The sequence below is a fragment of the Dendrobates tinctorius genome, unplaced genomic scaffold, assembly GCF_039654945.1.
Source record: "Dendrobates tinctorius isolate UK_male_01 unplaced genomic scaffold, ASM3965494v1 ptg000027l, whole genome shotgun sequence".
NCBI lineage: Eukaryota > Metazoa > Chordata > Amphibia > Anura > Dendrobatidae > Dendrobates > Dendrobates tinctorius.
Window position 1 is genome coordinate 13,441,330 of NW_027361695.1, and position 21,417 is coordinate 13,462,746.

General features: G+C 43.3%; 1 protein-coding gene across 2 annotated transcripts in view; it reads right to left on the reverse strand.

Annotated features, from left to right (window-relative positions):
- Positions 1-3,217: 3,217 nt before the first annotated feature.
- The window catches only part of PTPRG (protein tyrosine phosphatase receptor type G), a 583,893-nt gene continuing 565,693 nt past the window's right edge, over positions 3,218-21,417 (reverse strand). For both annotated transcript variants that reach the window (XM_073569806.1, XM_073569808.1), the window contains 4 exons: positions 17,290-17,436; positions 16,219-16,361; positions 5,430-5,565; positions 3,218-4,125 (listed from right to left, as the gene is read on the reverse strand). In XM_073569806.1, coding sequence (XP_073425907.1) covers positions 3,979-4,125; positions 5,430-5,565; positions 16,219-16,361; positions 17,290-17,436 — 573 coding nt within the window. In that variant the 3' untranslated portion in view covers positions 3,218-3,978. The remainder of the gene's footprint in view (positions 4,126-5,429; positions 5,566-16,218; positions 16,362-17,289; positions 17,437-21,417) is intronic.

Below are 21,417 nucleotides of genomic sequence, written 5' to 3' on the forward strand. Positions count from 1 at the left end.
AACAAGTGAGTATTTCCTTCCACAATCAACATCCATCTTTATCTTCATTATTCCACAGATCTTAATAATTATAGGGGATAAAATAAACCAATACAGGTATTGTATTTTCCAAGGCATTACCACTAGTATCGCGAGTAATCCTTTTAGCTTAGGAGAGGAGGAAAAGAAAAATTACTAAAGTTAATAGATTTTCTCACCTAGCCAAATCAGTTCTCATACTTTGCGCTGACGAGGGCCAATAGCCCGAAACACCGTGTCTGCAAATTGAGATTCTGATTTGGCTTTTATCCTAAGTCATATTTACAAGACTCGTTAAAGGGTTGATTGTGACTTGTAGGATCGCTACTTCCAACTGGTGGCGCTATAGAGTTCAAGTCCTCTTCCTCTCTGAAGAGACAATTCGCATATAGATTTTCTTATACACTCCAAAAATCTGTGAACTGTCAAATGTTTCACACTATGGACCCGATTCATCAAAGCTTAAGCCTGAATGGCCTAAAGAGCTTGGAAAAGTCACAATTTTTGTGCAACTGCACTAAAATTTCCCGACTTTTGGCATTCTCAAGCCATTTTAGCCCAGCTCCGACAAAGTAGGCAAAGCTGGGATGTCACAACCACTGATCGTCAAATTTACGATGAGCGGCGGCGTTGGCTACACCACTAATCTTACTCTGGCAGGGGTTGAAGTAGGATTTGTGGCAAGGCACACGCTAAGGCTCAGGCCTCTCGTCTGACATTTCTTATTCATGGATCTTTTCTGGTTGTTTTTAGTGATGAGCGAGTATACTCATTGCTCGGGTGGTCTGAGTATTTTGGCGTGCTCGGAGATTTAGTTTGTCACTGTAGCTGCATGATTTGTGACTACTAGACAGCTTGAATACATGAATGGAATGCCTGTTAGAGAATTCCCACATGTATTCAGCCTGTCTACAAGTCGCAAATCATGCAGCTGAGACGGCGAAAGCTAAATCTCCGAGCACGCCAAAATACTCGGGAGGACACCCGAGCAACGAGTATACTCGCCCATTACTAGTTTTAAGGAAGCTGTAATATCAGATCCTCACACAGATTGATAGGCATTTCTGTAAGAAAAAAAAAAATTTAGTCCTTTCAGAATTTTTCTTGTACAGACAAACCACCAACTCCAATCAAGGGCACCATTCTTATAATTGCCAGAATGCAGTGGATGATGCAGATGTTTTTACTAAACCGGTGATAATCACCCTATAACTTCATTTTACAGCACGTGGCAGGCATTTCTCTTACAATGTGTGCACAGTTCAATTTTGCCCTTAGGCGGGGGTTTGAGGTTTCCACGTGAGAAAATTGACCTGAGCTGTAACACCAGACAAAGTTTAAGGAGTGGTGCAACTTCTAGAAGAAAACAAAATTTTGGACAAACTAAGTTACAGCATCATATACATAAAACTTGGCAACCAGTTGTGATAAATGATCACAATTTTATTTGAAGAGATTGGTGGAGTCCACCGCTGCGCGAGAGAAGCTCTCCTCTCACACAGCGGTGGACACCGCTGATCTCTTCCTTGCATAATTTCAAGCTGTGCTCCTCTATCCAGTGGACTGATGAAGGTCAAATTGTAGACTGAAACATCTCTTCCTTATTTCTGGATATTACACACAAATTACACACAAATAAAATTGAGTTATCATTTATCACGTCTGAACGCCAAGTTTTATGTATATCTTCTTGGGAGTGGATCCTACTTGTGCACCAACTTTCAAAAGTGCGGTGTCCGTCTCCTAAGTTACAGCATCGGTCACGATGATCATGCTATTCTATTAAACAACATGTTATAGAGCAGGAGGCGCTGACCAGATTGATATAGAGGTTTGTGGAAAAAGATTTCATAAAACTTAGCTTAAAAGTCCAGTTGGTGGTTCTAGATTTTGTCAGGTATTTCTGTATGAGTTCCACCCACTGAACTCCTGAGCCAAGGATATAAAAATATTTCGATCAATAAATGTATAATATACTGAATGTTTTCGATTAAAAAAAAAAAACTATACAGTATATGAATTTGCTCTGCTCTAATATACTGCTGGCAGATCGGACTGATTTAGCAATGCAAAATGTTCTTTTTAAAGAAGTTGCTGGTAGAACATACCTAGGAGGGTTCTGATTTGGAGGTTTATGTAAAATTGTTTTAATGGATAGGATATGTGTATATTTAGCCATTTCTACAGTGAAAATGGGACAATCTTAAGGGTGGTAAGGTCTTGCCTATCTAGCCATAAAGCTTTAAGTCACCAAAACCCACTGATGTCGGCAGATGCTGCTGATCATCAAAAATGTGGACACCTCAATGGCACGTCGTGTTATAGGAGGATTAAGCATGATAGATTTTTTTGTAATACCCCAAAGAATTCTCATGTCGGAAAAAACTGACTTCTAATTTGGTCGTAGACTTTGTAAATCCACCAGTGAAAAGTAGAGGGTCCTGAATCATTAATGATTCTATTCATTAGAGTCGAGTGAAAAGATTTGTAAAGCAGCCAAGAACTAGATCCCTCCTACATGCAAGCAACTCTGGTGCCTCTATGGATTAGTTGGCATTACAGATGAGCAGATTGATTCAGGCCAGTAGTACCTGGCGGCTAGATGGAAGTCCCACAAATATCTTACCTTCCAACCTCCACTTTTGATTAGCTAGGGTTGGCATGACATCATCGTTGTGTGATGTGCCCAAATGATGTTGCGCCATCCTTGGCTAATCAAAAACTATGCCAGAAAGTAAGAAATTCCAAAGAGAGCAGTCTAGCCACCAGGTACCACTTGGTCTATATGCTTCATGCAAATCAATCTACTCATCTCTAGCTGGAAGGGCATAAAGTCATGTGTGCATCATGCTCCAAAAAGAATATATCTCCAATAGGCCTACTAATCAAAACAGGCGCCGGGGAAGCTGGCAGGTATGAGGTTTGTTGGGCTCCAATCTGGTGGCCACCTGATAGACCAGGGTCAAGTACATCTTTTTGCTCAACTCTACTATTAATACATTACTACTACAACAATCCCATTACCTTGGTCTACTGCCGACAGCTCATTTTAACTAAATGTTCCAGTTTTGGAACAGGACTCCCAAAGTCCCTAGATTTTGTCCTACAATAAACATTTAGTAAAACCAAAGTCGAAATTTGATAAAAATAAGTTTATCATATTGAATAATGAATTAAACAGAGTTGTTTCTACAAATGGAAAAAAAAAAAAAAAATCAATGGAATTGCTCATTTGGGTTCACAAAAGTAGTAAATACAAATTACATAGTAGAATTTAAAAAAAAAAAAAAAAAAATCAAAAACCTACCCAAATAGCAGATTATATCAAAATGTTGTGTGTGAATAAGACCAACGTGAACCTAAATCTTACGAGTGATGATGTGAAAGTGGAATGCATGGGACGGTGTCCTGGACATAAGGGCTATACAACATAATAATGTGCTTTCAACTTAAATAACAGTGTGTGCAAAGAAAGTAAGTGGTCACCCCATTTTCAAAATGGCAGTCGTGTAATGGATGACATATCTGAAGATGCAAAATGGGGTCAAGAAGGACTTTAAAAACACTTTGAATTATGTATATATTTATATAAAAAAAATTCATCAAAAGTCAAGATAAAAGATCATGAGTTGGATCTAGGGAATGTCATCTTGCTGGGCTTTTGCTATGTTCTAGGGCGGTATAGGCAGTAACACTGATCATATAGTGCAAACTAGACTTGAGTTTTCACTGTGTGAAATGAACAGAGGTGCAAATGCTCAGTAGGATACCATTAAGACATAAAATGGCAAAAATAAATATCAAAACTTTTATCAGTGTAAAAAAGTAATTGGGTTATTGTATAACCTATAGTCTGGCAAATAAAAGGCCTCGATAAGTCCACTTTGTCTTAAGAAGGTCAGAAGTTTTTTGTTTTTTTTTTCCTTTAAACAAATGTAGTGCCTTTCTCTGGGGGTCTCTTTAAACGAGAGACTCCATGCTTTGTGAAGGATCCGATTCATCGCTGATCAAAATGGCTCCGTTTTTGTCCAATGCCATGGGACAACTGCCGTTTTCTTTTGTACTGACCAGGCTGAGCATCGCCTTGTAGAGAAACTGGTACTGCTCCTGTAAAGAAAAGGCACTTGGTAAACCAAAATATTCATATTAACACATTGAGGCTCATGTATGAATTGATTTGAAAATTTAGGATTATGTGTTTGGATGAGTAGTGATATGGTGCCAGAGGCGTAAGCTTCAGGGAGTGCAGGAGGGAACCTTTCCATGTTGGCTCAGGGGTCACAAAAAAGGAAATGAATGCTCTATTACAGATGTTTTACTAATTTCTAATCTTTAAAGGGGTTGTCGGGGGACTATTTTTAAAATTTATTTTTTTACTATGGGCCTAAAAACTAACAGGCAAGTAGCTGACAAGAGGCAACTACCTGCTTGTTCTACCTGACGCTGGCTCGGAGAGGTCATAGACAGCTCCAGCTGGCCATTCAGTTGCTCCAGGTCAAGAGAGCAGCTCTTATTCTTCTGGACTGCTCTCTTGAGGTCATGCTAATTGACATCTGGCTCCCCGCAGTGTGGTGACGGGGAGCCAGCTGTCAATCAGCATGACGCCACATTAACAGCTAAAGAGAAGTCGTCGCTCTGTCAACATGACTTTAGCAGAAGCTGCTATATCACCGGCAGTAGCAGTCTGTGACTGGTCTGTACCAGCAGAGATTGGCACTAGGCACGGTTTGTGTTTAGGTTCGTAGTATAAAGAAGAGAAAAAAAAAAAAAGTCCAATAAGGCTAGTTTCATACTAGCGTTTGAGCGCAAAGACGGCCTGCGCACGGCCGCCGCTAAGCCCCGCCCCCTGCTGTGCCTCCGCCGGTAGCTCCGCCTACCGGCGCATGACGCTGCATGCGCCCCCTATCTTTATCACTGGGGGAGCAGGCCATGCGCAGTATGCGTTTGGCGGCGCATGCGTCCTTTTGACAGTGCACCGACCTGCGCCAAACGCAACCTGCTGCAGTTTGGTTGCGCCGGCGCACAGTCAAAAAGGCGCATGCGCCGCCAAACGCATACTGCGCACAGCCTGCGCCCCCAGTGATAAAGATAGGGGACGCAGGGCGCATGCAGCATCATGCGCCGGTAGGCGGAGCTACCTGCGGAGGCGCGGCAGGGGGCGGGTCTTAGCGGCGGCCGTGCGCAGGCCGTGGCTGCGCTCAAAAACGCTAGTGTGAAACTAGCCTAAGCCTTTTACATTTTCTTCTCTTAAAGGCCTGTTTTTATGTACTTCAGTTCAGTACACATAAATTAAGGCTAAACTGCCGTCACAGACAGCCCATAGACGAGAATTATGATTTATTCTTTTGCACCCCTGGGTAATGAATTTGCAAATTTCTTAAAAGGACTATTATCTTCTAAAAGACACTTACAATATCTGTGAATACGCCAGGTCTCATTAGGTTTATCATTTTGGCCACTTGGTAAACATCGACTGCATTTTCGTTCTCTAACTGCTGGGACAAAGTGGCGAGTGCACAGAGCGTTCCGGCTGAAACGGCGCCAAACCTGAAAAAAATAAAATAATGTTAGGGCAGGTGAAACGCCCAATAACCAGAGTATTGGTCTGAATGTCCAAACTGCGGCTGTACACATTCAAGCTTACTGCCGTTGGGAGCGCTCCTAGAGTAAAACATTGGGTATGTTCAATACAATAGTTTAATCGCGTAACCCATAATGTAGGGTTATTTTTATTATATACACAGACTATAATACACATTATAAAGAATGATCTAATTGGTATGGAGTATAGATTAATATCAGACTTCCAAGGGTCCCATAAAACTCCAGACTTGGTCCAAGAAACGGGAGACAAAAAACCCCACAGAATTTTAACATCATAAGTCACTGAGCTCCCTGATTGTCTGCAGCTCTGTTGAATTGACATTATTGTAACAAACACTGGCGGAGTCTCCGCCCTGGGGACGATGAGTAAACCACAGTTTTTGTAAATAATGTTCAACTGTGGCACAAGATTTATTTTCTGAGACTAGAAAACCCCTTTAAGATGTTCTAACGAAAATTTACAGTTCTACTTTCACACTGAAGTTCTTCCAACGTTTTGCAAATCTCTTCCTCCATAGCGAATAGTCAGCGCTAATTGTACTTCAGAGAGTTGAATCTTGGAGCGGTTGCCGGAACATCTTATTCTGTGACAAGAGTCTGATTATCCAATTAGTCCAGTTGCAAAAGTCCTATAGGAATGTCCATGTCTAATTGACCCCCCCCCTCCACTTGGCTATGCATCGGCGGCTGGCTTCTGGATTTAATTCGTGTGTGTTGTCACGTTTCATATGGAGAAAACTCATAATGAAGAGTAGCGTGCAGTTAATGAGGTCAAGGAGGCCTTTAACTTTGCTTAGTCCAGACTGTTAACAACTCCAAAGAGACTTGGAGACATCGTTGTGAGATTGCAAAGAGTAAGTCTTTCCACCAGGGCACACCACAAACTCGTAACTAGCGATGAGCGAATGTGCTCAGATAAGGTGTTCAAGTCCCTGCGGCTGCATGTCTCGCGACTGTTAGGTAATCCCTGCATGTGTTGCGGGGACTCGAACATATTATTCGAGCACGGAGAAGACACTTGGTTAGAACACGAGCATGCTCGGATAACACCTTATTCACTACTCACAACCAATTTGCAAAACTTCTAATGAACACAAAGCTTTCAAAGTCATAAGTTAAAGCTAAAGGAACATTTTTTTTTTCTTCTGAAAAGGATCACAATTCACAGTTTGTATTACGGCAGAAAGACGCCAACCCTCTTGTGGTTCTAGTAAACCATGCTAAATACAAGCCAATTGCAACTTGTATGGCTGGCAATTATCCTTCGAACCTCACCACACACCCACATGCATGCTAGGCAAAATTGAGTATGCATGTGTTTTCAATGGGGAGAGCAAAGTAACCCTCTACCAAACAATTCACCGAAACATTGAGTTGTAATTCAACATACCCAATTTGGAAGCACCCCTACACATTAAAAGGCTAATACTTAATAGGGGTAGGTAGTGTAAAACCTGCTATCTTTTTCTTTAGTATTTTTATTTTTTTACGGCTAGTTGTTGAAGGAACTGGCCACAGCTACAAGACAGCTGGTCTCTTTAACAACATGGTAGTAGTTGTAACATTTACTGAGGCTTGCCGGGACATTTGTTTGCACATACGTGCAGCCTCCTGATCACTGGCCATCTCTCGTCCCAACTGATTTCTATAGAACAGCTACTAGAAGAACCCTATGTGAGTGCGTGCACATTCAGGCAGGCAACATGACAATGCAGCTGGCCTGAACGGTCTATCAATCTGAACTGTCCACCCCTAGCATCTAGAAAATTGGGCAGACTAGGGAGCAATGCACTCCTAAAAAATGAAGATGAGAGAAGCCTTTTAAATAGTCAGCCGGCCCCATAGAAACCGGCGGATTTGGCCAACATAAATTTCAATGACTATGGGCTTACCAAAAGTATGCATTTGCGCGCTCAGCAGATTCACAAGTTTGCAGTCACATAAAGGGGTTGTCCAGGTTTGAACTAACTGCTATATATTCATGCTTGTATTATGTGTCAAGCCCACTTCACCATCAATACACTTTGCTTCATTTCCATTTAAAGAGATCCTGTCACCAGATTTTTGAAGCGTGATCTGAAAGTAGCATGATGTAGAGGCCGAGACCCTGGTTCCAGAGATGTCACTTGCTGGTCGGCATTTTGTCATCACCATACAATCACGGTTTTCTCTGCAGCAAAGCTAGCAGTGCTAAGAATGCTGAGCCCATTATAACCACGCCTACATCACTGATTAACAGAAAGCTGCCAATCACTGAGGGTGGAGCTACACAGCGCAGTGAACTATGAGGCGTGAGTCATATAGTCCTGAAGTGATTATCTCCCGCTGAAAATAGTTTTTTTTAAAACAGGGACACAGCTTATAAGTGATACATCGCTGGAATCAAGGTGTCTGCCCCTACATCATGGTGCTCTCAGATTGCATAGCAAAAAAAAAACTGAGACAGACTCCCTTTAAATGATGCAATAAGAAAAGTTGTGCAGAATTTTTAGGGAATTTTAAGCTGGGAAAAGTTTAGCTATTGACTTTTTAGGCTTCTCTTTATAGAAAAAGAATCGTTCCAGCTCATCCAACTTAAAGACTATATTAGTTTTGCATTTGTCCAAGTTAAAAACATGACATTTGCATGGAAATGACCTAAATAATTTTAAAGCATTCGATGCCTGCAATCTGGCAACGTACGGTGGAAAGTTAATGGCTTGTAAAAAAAAATAAATAAATAATTTAAGACAAATCTGATAACCTCAAACTACAAACAAATTAAGGCACAAATCATCAAATTAATACAGCTGCTTCTTGGCATTTCAGGATTCATATTTCTGAAAGTAATTTGTGGATGTAATTATTCCCGGGTTTTTTAAATTATACATTTATAGCAATTTTTACTTTGAAAGGAAGAGAGGCCAAAAAAAAAAACAAAAACAAAAAAAACAAAAAACTAATTTTCAGCTACATTTCCTTTAGTGATAATTAAAAAAAAAAAAAAAAAGACTCTGGTTAATGTGCATCATAGGCACAAGACAGTTACGTCTTATGAGAAATATGGAGTGAAGACCATTTGCTGAAAAGTTACACAATTATTGTGGATAACGATACCACCATGGTTACTTACCGGTAGCCGGTTTTTCTGGAACCCATGACAGCACCACATGAGAGAGGGATCCGCCCCGCCAGGACAGGAACCTACTGAAACATAAGGGGCGGCACCTCTCCCCCGCTTCAGTTGGATTACAGAGCATTTGAGAGGACTTCCCGGTTAGTTACATATTTATCCAACACCCCATCACACAAATACACCCGACTATTGTGCACACCCAAACGGTGAAAAAAGGGGGGGAAATATACGGGTGCTGTCATGGGTTCCGGAAAAACCGGCTACCGGTAAGTAACCATGGTGGTTTTCCCTTCACCCATGACAGCACCACATGAGAGATTCTGGAGACTTCGAACACCTTAGGGAGGGACCACGGCTTGCAGCACCCTTCTACCAAAGGCCAAGTCAGCAGAGGAGGATAGATTTAGTCTATAGTGTCTAAAGAAAGTTGAGGGTGAGGCCCAGGTAGCTGCCTTACAAATTTGCTCTATTGATACCTCTGCTTTCTCAGCCCAGGAGGTCGCCACGGCTCTGGTGGAATGAGCCTTGATGCCGTCAGGAACCGGGACGCCACTAGCTGAATAGGCTACACTAATGGCCTCCCTAATCCATCGGGCAATAGTCCCCTTTGACACTCCATAACCTTTCCTAGCACCCTGGAAGGCTACGAATAGGGACTGGGACCTCCTCCACTGGCTGGTTATAGACATATACTCTACTAGGGTTCTTTTAACGTCTAGGCTATGAAATTTCTCCTCCCCTGGGTTTTTCGGATTCTCGCAGAAGGAAGGGAGGACAATTTCTTGGTTTCGGTGAAAGTTAGTTACTACTTTCGGCAAGTAAACAGGGTCTGTTCTCATAACCACCCTATCCTGGTATATCTGGGTATATGGTGGGTTGACTGAGAGGGCCTGCAAGTCACTAACTCTACGTGCCGACGTTAGAGCTACCAAAATGATGGTTTTTAGGGTGAGATTTTTAGTTGAAATCTGCTGTATGGGTTCAAACGGCTCCTTCGTAAGGGCTTCCAGCACCAGATTTAGATCCCATGGAGCTATTTTTGGTAAGGAAACTGGCCTAGATCTGTGGCAAGATTTTATGAACCTGGCTACCCATCTGTTTGCCGCTATATTGCAATTGTATAATGCACCCAGCGCTGAAACCTGTACCTTGAGGGTATTAACCGCTAGGCCTAGCTGTAGGCCTGCCTGCAAGAACTCCAAGATGGACTCGATTGGGGGTTCTTGACCTAACGGTTTTCCCAGGAATTGTAGAAATATCTTCCACGTCCTGCCATATATGTTGGTTGTTATTGGTTTTCTACTTTTCATTAGAGTAGTCACCAACCCCGGGGAAAAACCTTTATCTCTCAAAAGTGCCCTCTCAAATTCCACGCCGTCAGATGGAACCCCTTGACTTGTTTGTGGAATATCGGCCCCTGAGCTAATAAATCTGGAATTTCTGGCAGTACCCACGGGTCCGAGAGAGACATCATTTGCAGTAGTGAAAACCACGGTCTTTTTGGCCAGAACGGGGCTATGAGGATTACTCTGGCTTGCTCGTCTCATCTTTTTTACCACTGCCGGGATTAACGCTACTGGGGGAAAGGCATAGCTCAGTTTGAACAGCCACGGGATTTGCAGAGCGTCTACTGCCCACGGGTTTTCCCCTGGGTTTAATGAGCAGAACCTCCTCACCTGCCGGTTGTTTTTGGTGGCAAAGAGGTCAATCACTGGCTGCCCCCATAACTGTACTATCCTCTGGAATATTACACGATTTAAGGCCCACTCTCCCTGTTTTAACTTGTTGCGGCTTAGAAAGTCGGCTTGAACATTTTCTGTCCCTTTGATGTGTAGGGCCGTCAGGGAGGTTAGATGTTGTTCTGCTTTGAGAAAGATTCTTTTGGCTTCGTCCATTAGGGAGTTTGACCTTGTCCCTCCCTGGTGGTTGACATACGCCACTGCCACCCTGTTGTCTGACATAATTCGGACATTTTGACCCTGTAGCATGGGAATGAATGCCCCCAAGGCTCTGTTTACCGCTCTTAACTCCCTTAAGTTGGAGGAAGCCTTCTGCTCTAGGTGACCCCAGGACCCTTGGGCTATTTGTTCTCTCAGGTGTGCCCCCCATCCCGAGGAGCTTGCGTCCGTCAATATTACATCGGACACGGGCCTGTGCCACAAAGTTCCTCCTGCTAAATTTGTGCCCTCTAGCCACCAAGTGAGAGTTTTTCCCCTTTTCGGAAAGTTCCAGCTTCCCTTCTAAACGCCCTTTCAATTGTTTCTGAGCTGACAAGATTTCCGCCTGCAGTTGTCGGGTATGAAACTGTGCCCAACAGGGACATTGCCCTTCTTAGGGTCATGTGAGGTTGTTGTATTGCTGTAAGGGTCATTTCTCTCACTTTCTCTAGTTTTTTCTCTGGCAAGAGACAAACTTGACGGTCGGAGTCCAAGACGAAACCTAGAAATGTTTGTTTCCTTAGGGGTTGATGTTTTGATTTCTTTAAGTTTACCATCCAACCCAGTCTTTGCAGGGTTTCTGTTATTTTCTCTACTTGATGTGCGCAGTGATGTTCTGAATTGCCAATGACCAAAAAATCGTCCAAGTAAGGCACCATAATCACATTGTGGATTCGAAGGAAAGCTGTCATTTCCGCTATTACTTTCGTAAAAATCCTTGGCGCTATGGAGATGCCAAACGGAAGAGCTGTAAATTGAAAGTGCCTGAGGTCGCCCTGGATGTATAGGGCTACCCTCAGGTATTTCTGGTATTCTGGGTGCATCGGGATGTGGTAATAGGCATCCTTCAAATCTATTACGGCCATGAAGCAGTTGTGGTGTAACAGCTTTATGGCCGAAGTCACCGATTCCATTTTGAATGTTTGGTTCATGATCCATTGATTGAGGCGCCTGAGATTTATTATCGTTCTGAAGGAGAGGTCTGTTTTTTTTTGTTAGGAAGAGGGGAGAATAGAACCCCCTTCTCTCTTGATCTTTTGGGACCTCTATTAGAACTTGTTTCTCCAACAGTCCTAAAATTTCTGTTTCTATGGCTGATTGCTCTCCTGGTTCCTTTCTGACGGGGGTCACCACAAATGAAGCTCTTGGATGCTGGAAGAAAGGGATTTTTAGGCCATTCTTTATAATGCTCAGAATCCAATTGTTGGCCGATATTTTCTCCCATTCTTGAGAAAAGAGCTTCAATCTTCCCCCCACCGGAGGGCTGGCGTCATTGCGGGGATTTTTTGGCGGTTGAGGTAGTTCCCCCAAACAGGAATCCTGGTTCTTTTTTCCTCTTGTCGTCCCACCTTTTCCGCTCTCCCGGGGGACGGCCCCGATTGAACTTTCCCCTCCGAAAGGGCGGTCTCCTTTGATCACCCATGAATCTGGGGAAGCCCTTCTTTTTATCACCGGCCTTCTCCAAGATGTCATCCAGGTTTTTCCCAAACAGGAACTTCCCATCACATGGCAACGAGCATAATTTCGCCTTAGATTGAATGTCCCCAGGGCAGCCTTTGAGCCATAACGCCCGTCTTGCGGCGTTCGATAGCCCCGCTGCTCTTGCCGTTAACCTCATTGAGTCGGCGGAGGTGTCAGCCAAGAAAGCGGCAGCTCCGTGTAGCAAGTACATTTCTCCTAATATTTTCTCTCTTGGTACCTTGGAGGCTAATTTTTCTTCAAGTTGTTGCAACCAGACCATTAATGACCGGGCTGTGCAGGTGCCGACTTATTGCCGGTTTCAGACCCCCTGCCGCTGCCTCCCAAGTGTGCCTTAGGTATGAGTCCGCTTTTTTATCCAAGGGATCTCTCAAAACCCCTGAGTCCTCCAGGGGCAGGGCCGACTTCTTGGAAGACCTAGACACTGCTGCGTCAATCTTTGGGACCTTGTCCCAGACGTCCGTGTCTTTAGCCTCAAAGGGGTATCTTCGCTTTGAAGAGGAGGGAAGGCTACCTGACTTCTCCGGTTTCTTCCATTCTCTTTCGATTAGGGCCGGAACCTTGTCATTGACCGGAAAGGTACGCTTCTTCCTTTCTTGCAGGCCGCCAAACATTACATCCTCCAGTGATCTCTCTACCTTCTCCTCTTGCAGGCCCATAGTGGACCTGATGGCTTTGAGGAGAGCGTCCGTATCTTCTACGGGAAAGCAAGGTCTGCCCCCCGTATCACTGTCTGAGGATGAAGATGACCCGTGCTCAACTTGATACTCCGAAGAGGAGGGGCCTGACGAGGAACTCGGGGAGGCTTTCCTACTCTTACTCTTTTTTAATAATTTTTTAAGTGAGCCCTGTACCTCAGATTTTATTATCGATCTGAGGTTTGTTGCCAGGCTCGGCACCTCTTCAGCCATAGTCCGCTGGATACAGCTGACACATAAGTCCTTTTGGTAGTCTTTTGCTAAAGGGCTGTGGCATATGGCACATTCTCTATTTTTCTTTTTGCTTATAGCTTTTTTGCCTCCCTAAAAAAAAAAAAAAACAAGACATAGGAAGGCCTATTATTGTCTAACTTTCACAGAGATCACTCACCACCCAGGACAGACGGATACCGGGCTCTGGGGCTGCGAAGGAGCGTGCGCTCTGCGCTCTTTTGATCTCGAGGAATCCCTCGATCGGTGACTCGGACGGCTGCTGCTTTTGCCGCTCGAGCGGCTCTTGCGACCAGAAGCTTGCGATGGGGGCAGGGACAATGGGGACGGTGAGCGATTCTCCTGAGACACCATTGTCACCCCTGCAGCCGCTTCTGCTCCTTCTTTTATGCGGTGAGTGAGCCCCTCATTACCCCTCCCCCCCGCGACCGCCAGCCGCTTCTCCTGGCCGGCGTCATGACCGTCTCGTCCTGATGACGTCAGCGGTTGCGCTCCCACGTCAGACGCCGGTCTCTGCCCCCGGCTTCCCCTGCATGCAGGGGAAGGAACGGGCGCGCGCGCAGGGGGAGGGCGGCACAGGGAGGAACCTCCGAAGGGAGGACATCGAAACGTGCCCGCACGAACCCGGGGCCCGTATGAGGAAAAACCCCGGGGACTGCGCTACCAGCTGCCAAAGGCCAGCGTTGCATGTAAGCCAGCCCTGCATTTTTACACGCCGGGACGGCCCTGGGTCTTTTCATCCTGACAGGCACCTCCGCTGTCAGAGGGATTCCTTTCCAGGACAGGAACCCAAATGAAGCGGGGGAGAGGTGCCGCCCCTTATGTTTCAGTAGGTTCCTGTCCTGGTGGGGCGGATCCCTCTCTCATGTGGTGCTGTCATGGGTGAAGGGAAAAATTTAATTATCCTAAGAACTTTTTTTAAAACTTATTTTTTTTTAAAGACTTATAAGTTCTTGATTAACATTATGACATACATGTAATTAAAATAAAGGATAATATTCATTTCCGATACAGCAATTAGGAACAATATCCTGCATGTTTCCATCACTATTATATATCTTTGCAGTTTTGTTTTTTTTTTAACTAACAATTGAAAGCAATCATCATAACTGCAAAAAAAGAAGCCACACCGGCCTGCTATTAACACTATAGAGTAGTCCGGGTGAGACGGATTATTGTAGCACCAGACTGACAGGTCCAGGGGTGCTGGTTAAAATGGTTCCGATGCTGCTCCTCAAGGGAGGATAAGAACATGGATAGCAGGAAAACCCGGTCACAGGGGAGCGCAAAGGACAAGGAGGAGGAGAGTAGTTGAAAGGTTTCTTCTTTTATTAAATTCCCCTACGCGTTTTGACGGATAACCTCATGCCACCTGATGAAGGCGGAGGTTTTCCGTCGAAACGCATAGTGGAATTTAATAAAAGAAGAAACCTTTCAACTACTCTCCTCCTCCTTGTCCTTTGCGCTCCCATGTGACCGGGTTTTCCAGCTATCCATGCTATTAACACTTACTGTCTCTGATGGACCAGAAGTGACTCTGCTGACACCAGTGATTGGTGCTCAAGACATTATCACTGCAGCGCTGGCGAGGGTTAGATTTCACTGGTTAGAAAGTTTTTTTTTTTTCTATCAAATCATCTTCAAAGGGAACCTGTCACCAGCTTAAGAGTGGCTAGTTTATTTGCTCTTTTCTTATTCCTGATCCTTCACCAAATATGCATTTTTTTTTTTTAATTCACCATTTGGTTCTAGAGATATGGGCCTTTATATTTAGTGCTAATTTCTATGGTCTTTGCCAAGGAGGCGCTGCTCACAGGATAATTGTGTGGTGCAACCTAAAGGCACGCCCTAGAGGATCCTGTAAGCCATATCCCCTTGGTAAAGACTGGAGTTGAGTCAATATCTTCAGTTCCCCGCTTATTCAGCAAGCTATAGCGCTTGCCGAATAAGCTACAGCGGGAACCTGGCTTCCTGGATTGCGCCGGCTGAACAGCTGATCAACGCCGCAGCTGCTGTGACACAGCCGCGACACATGCGGCGGCGATCACTCCATGTATGCGGGTTCCCGCCGTAGCTTATTTGGCAAGCGCTATAGCATGCCGAATAAGCAGGGAACTGAAGATATTCACTCAACTCTAGTAAAGACCACAAAAATTAGCACAGAATTAAAAGGCCCATCACTCTCGATCCGTATGGCGTACTCGGGAAAGTAAACTAGGGATCAAAATTGGACATTTTAAACCTGGTGACAGGTTCTTTCAATACTAGATTTGCGCTAATGCCATACATAGAAGAAAGGGTGCACAATAGCAAAAAATTTAAATTATGGTTATGCTACCGAAGATAGCTTGGTTTCGCGTTCATTTTCCACCACCTTGCTTGCTTCAAGCAATATAGTTTCTCCTTAGATGAATCCTGCACATACTGTCCTCACCTACTAGAAAAGGGGGTGAGATTAACCAGGGCTGGGGCCTTCCCTACGTAAGGATGCCATAGCAGGTGCACGGTCAGCATGTATGCCTTTGATTTGAGCTTTCCCATTGGAGGCATGTTTTTGAACACATGGCCTGTACAGAAGTACATGTCGCCAATAGTATTCCTGTTATAAGGCGCTGGATCACTTTTTTTTATTAGACACCTCTATATTGAATTTTGCATTAAAGATAGAGACGCCAAGACATCATTGAAACACTAATGCGCTGGAAGCTTTTCCAGTGGATATGCCAAATATACACCCCAGATTCAGTGTGATCATGTCCCTCTACGAACAGTGACAATGACTAGAACTTGTTTTTTGCCTTTATACCCAAACTTTTCCAATTGATGAAAAAACATGACTCAGTTTTATGTGTCCTACCAACGGCTGGTGCCCACACTAATTAGGAGAACCAGACCCCAATAAAATTGTCTGGCGTTATTCTTTTGTGTGTGGCCGCCTTTGAATAAAACCCAAAGTAGCAATGTAAACTTTGTTCTCCAGCCAGCTGTTACACCCTCAACAACCACACATGGATGATAATTGGGATACGCCAAAGTTAAAAAGAATATACAGTAATTTTTTTCCTATATTTGTACCATTAATTGGTTGGAAAAAACCCCACGGCCCATTAGTACCAAGTGTCTGGTAGATACTTACTCATCATGCACAATGGTAGGCCCATCTCGTGTCAGAGCTTCTTCTTTTATCACGTTGATAAGTTCAAACGCGCTGCTTATTGGGGCATCTGGATTTGGCCATTTTGGACATTGAAAGTGACGAACCTCCAAAACGTAATCATCCTGCAAACAGAAAAGGCAACAAAAACACTGAGTACAAGGCCAACTTTCATAACTGTGTATACCACTAAGGCCGGTTTCACATTTGCGCTTTATAGTGCAGAGACGGCCTGCGCACGGCCGCCGCTAAGCCCCGCCCCTGCCGGCTCCCTGCCCGCCCCATCCGGTCATCGCCGCCAACTAGCGCACATGGGTGCTTGCGATCTGCGCACCCTATCTTTAGCATAGGGTGCGCAGATCGTGCGCTGGCAGGATTTTGCCGTGCGCTGCGCACTTATGAAGGTGCGCCGTGCGCGCCGAAATGCAACATGCTGCGTTCGGCGCACACGGGCGCACCTTCAAAAGTGCGCAGCGCACGGCAAAATCCTGCTAGCGCACGGCCAGCGCACGATATGCGCACCCTATGCTAAAGATAGGGTGCGCAGATCGCAAGCGCCCATGTGCGCTAGTAGGCGGCGCTGACCAAATGGGGGGGCAGGGAGCCGGCAGGGGGCGGGGCTTAGCGGCGGCCGTGCGCAAATGTGAAACCGGCCTAATACGGCATACCATTTTTACCCTTAGGGTTCCCTTAAAAAAGTTGGTCCAGTTTGGGTCCCTAAGATTATGGGTAGCCTATTATAGACATGTATTGCCTAGATCTGCAAATTAAGAAAATGCCTGAATACTAGACATGAGCAAATTTTTCATTATTCTGTTCGGATTACGATCGCGGTATTTGCAATATTCACCAAACATAGCCGAAGTGTAGTCAATGGGAGTAAAAGTTGAGCGAATAGGGTACCAATATGGGGAAATTCAGATTCGGCAATCGTTTTCCAAACATTCGCTCATCTCTACTGAAAACAGCGACTGATTATCATTATGTAGTTCCATTTTCAAGGATACATCCTGAGTTGTGGGAACAAAATAATTGAACATTCGGTCCGATTACCTGTGTAGCTTCAAGAATAAAGTCATGGATGATAATTTGCTCCTCGTTAGAAAGACAGAGCCGATCTTTGCTGATCAGGGTCACAGTAAAGGCCTCACAGTTCATTGGTTCTTCACGACTCGGCCAATAAACAAACTCGTCCTCGGTCTGAAAAGAAAATTATATAGATATGACAATGAATAAAGTGGCACGGTTTGCACTAAGGCTAGCAGATGTGAAGCAATGTTTCTATTCCCCCCCCCCCCAACAACGTGCCGTCTGGAGAGCGCAACGTTTCAGACGCTTTGCATGTAAAACATTACATTGTCTGTAATTAGAAGTTTTGCCCTTTTCGCCTAGAAAAATGAAAAACTTATTTTCTTAAGACGGCTACCCTCAACCCCCATTCCCTTTTCAAAAATTAGCTTCTGAGTATTCGAAACAAGCTGAATTATTCATTAGGCGTGGAAAACAAGATCATACTCCTTGACCGATGACATTAAAAAGTACATCTGACAGATGTTCTATTTCCAAGCAATTTAGTGTTCATTAAATACATTTAAGAAACACAAGATGACGGAAGGAGTAAAAAAAAATATTCACAAACTGAGAAAAAAGAAAATGTAGACTTTTATTTTCCTCAAAACCACGTAAACAAAGAATTGTCAAAGGGGACAAGTCAACAAGTTTCCTGGATCTAAATGACGGCTACTTCCTTTTGTGTAAGTTAGAATCCTATCGACCCGCTCCTTACAGTTCTGTAACTCATGATTCCTGGAAAAATTAATAGTATACCTCACTCTTCCTGTAAGTCACTCCCTGGTACTCAGTGTCTATCAGTCTGATGGACTTGGTTAGTAGTAAGCGCTGAGGTTAGTCCACATCCGCCAATCTCTCAAAGGCAGACGGGATGGGTTAGCAGGCTCCGCGGTTGGTCCTTACCCATTCACTCATTGGCCCTCTGAGGGTTCATCAACAGGGAGAATGATGTACAAGGTTAATTTCTCCAGCTATCCTGGGTTATGGTGCTATAAATAAGTAGCACAGAAGGTGGTGGCAGAACTTTAGATCCACAAAACTGGGTTTCCTTTAATATCATATTTAGCTATTTTTCCTAATTTTGGAGGTTCCTGAACAAAAATGTTATTCATTGCGTTAAATAGTACCCTTTCTAATGAGAGGGTAGACTTTTTTTTTTGCTGTGTGTGCTCTTATCGTCTACTTATCGGAAATGTGAAAGTACCAAATGATGCCTCCAGCAGTTTAGGGAAGGATGCTACTTGAGGGAAGTTCTCAGGTATATACTTGAATAAACCTGAACAGTTAAGGGTTTTTGAAGGGTTAAGAACTTCTTTATTTTCTATTATACAAAATGCTGATATGACTTATCACAATTGCGAACCGCTCTCGTTCATACGTTGCTTTGTGCTGCATCACTTCCAGAAATAACCCTAAAGTGCATGTTCTCTTGTTACCACCCTCGTGGCTACTGTAAACTGCTAGGTTTATTTTGGATGCAGAAGTAGCCCAGTTGAAGTTGCCATTCAACAGGTGTAGAGGCTACATATTTATATAATAGGTGATAAATGTCTGATGTGTAGGGGAGGTCTCCCTAATCAATAGGACAAAGGTCCCTAGCCCAGATTCTTATCTGCCATTTCAAATGAATGTTAAGGTTGTTTACCAGGTCTAGTTATGGGATTGAAGGAGATAAGAGTACAGCACTCAACTGCATGTCAAAGAGAAAAAAAAAGCTTGGGACTCCTGTACTAATTAGTGGTAGAACTTCCAGCAAATACAAATTCCATATCATGAGGTGTTGTGCCAAAGTCAACTCTAAACCACGATTCAAGAACATGTACCTGCACAGGGAATGCAGTGATGTAGAACTTCCTTTACTAGCGGTAGATACATACGCACCAATATGCTCTTCAAAAGTAAGGAACAAAGAGTTAGTCCACCCAAAAGTTCAACATGCCAACATCAACGATATATTGAAGAATCCCAAATGTGAAAAGGACAAATATTGGGGAACCAAAACTGCATTATGAGAGGGTAACTATCTTGGTCATGGATTTTACGAAAATGGATGATGTCTTTCGAATTATGCACGTTTTGAAACGTTAAATTTAAAAGAATCTGTCATTTAAAAGAATGCCAACAGTTTTTGATTGGGGGGGAAGTCCTCACCGATTGATAAAATGGAGGCGAAGAGCAGCTCAGGTCGACTCAACACTGATCTCATCTGACACAGAAGACTGGCTCACAGGAAAATCCATGGAAGTCAGTCTTCAACCTCCGCATAGTAGCTCCTCCTCGATTTCCGTGTAGGACCAGGGGAGTTCAAGACAGATGAAATAAAGTACTAGTTCTCAGCAAAGTAAACTTTTATTGAGACGATCTTTAGTGTTGGAGGAGAGCTTCTCTTCCATTTTAATAGGGAGGTTTCAGGCCCAAGCAATCAACATTTTTGACATGCCTCTGACTTTTTGAAATGAGTGGTGTGAGTGCAGGGATTAGCTGTTCACATTTAGCAGAGTTGGTGGAAGTGGCTGAAGGTGAAATTATACGATTCTATACTCTCTATATAATTTTACTACTCATTCTTGTGTGTTTATCACCACTTTATACAATGATTACAACAGCTCCTTTCTCTTATTATTGAAGGCAAACATTTAGAGAGAGTAAGTATTCCATGCCACAAAAAAACACTTCTTTTGTGAAAACGGGGTTAATTTGGTCTTCGAGGATTAACCATAAACCTACAGTGGAGATCTGATCCCCGGTGCTCAGGATGGGGGCTTTCTATATTTTACACCCTGAGAGTATTTAGTCGGCATCAGTGATTTTTACCTCCTTTACGGAATGAGCCGGTCGGTGTAAGAGCAGGAATTGCCATTGAGTTGAGTTAATCTAGAACAATCGTCCAAGTGATTTCACATTAATGTCGTCTCCCCATATTCCTATTAAAAGGTCATCTGCTCGTACTCTAAGCAAGACTCCATTGAACACCTATTACACGCACTTAATTGCAGTTCATGACTAGAAGACGCTTGTAATGCTCACTGTGGGGCACTAAGAACATTTTATGCAGGGTTTAATTTCGGTTAAATAGACCTACACACGGAAAGTGTCTCTCTGATATTCTGCGTTTTATGCATCTCCAGTTTACACCTGGCTTCTTCTAACCATAAATTTCTAAAAGGGATTGGATCCTCAAATTTTTATTTTTTTTTTATTTAAAAAAAAAAAAAAACAAAATGAAAATTTCGAATTTTTCTTTTTTCAATCTCATCTGTGCATATTAGTGACAACCATCTTTCCTGAAATTTGGATAACAGCATTATGATTTACAGAAGCAACATGGACCTTAGGACACAATAGAAGGGAGATACTGATTGACTTTTAAGGAAGTGTCTTGTGGGAATGCTCTGTGATCTGTGCAGAGGTCTTGTGCAGAGAGGTGGAAGAGGTGAGCTGTGACCATCACTTATATAGTCTATATATATATATATGTTTTACTCTTTGTAATCCTCGCCCCCTGAAGAAGGAGCAGGGCTCCGAAACGTGCGTCGGGGAGACGCTGGGACACCGAACACTGTGGCCTCTTGCCGTTCAGCCTATTAGGTATGACTGTCTCCTTATTAATTGGTTGTGATCGTTATGCGAGTGTCCTATGTATAGGCTCTGACTTATGTACTAGCTGAGTCTCACTTTTATTTGCCTTTTGGCACAGGATTTTGTGAAGTGACTTGGGTACTATTATTATCTATGTCAGACACAGGGGAATGTATTTATGATGATCTTTTTTCTATTATATGTTATAATGATGAGGTGTCAGTTTTTCTTGCTGTTTGCACAAATGTGGTGTTTTACCTTACCTGTATGTTTTTTATATAATAAAGGATTTTGCATGAATTTTTTCACAATATTTCTGGACTGTATGATCGTATTTTTTCTGTTGGTCTGTGCGGTTTCATTTTGCGATCAGTCCCTATTTTAGTCCATGATATTAGTACCAATTTCACGTTTTTTTCATATATATATATATATATATATATATATATATATATATATATATATATATATATATATATATATATATATATATATATATATATATATATATTTGAGCATGATTTTGGTACC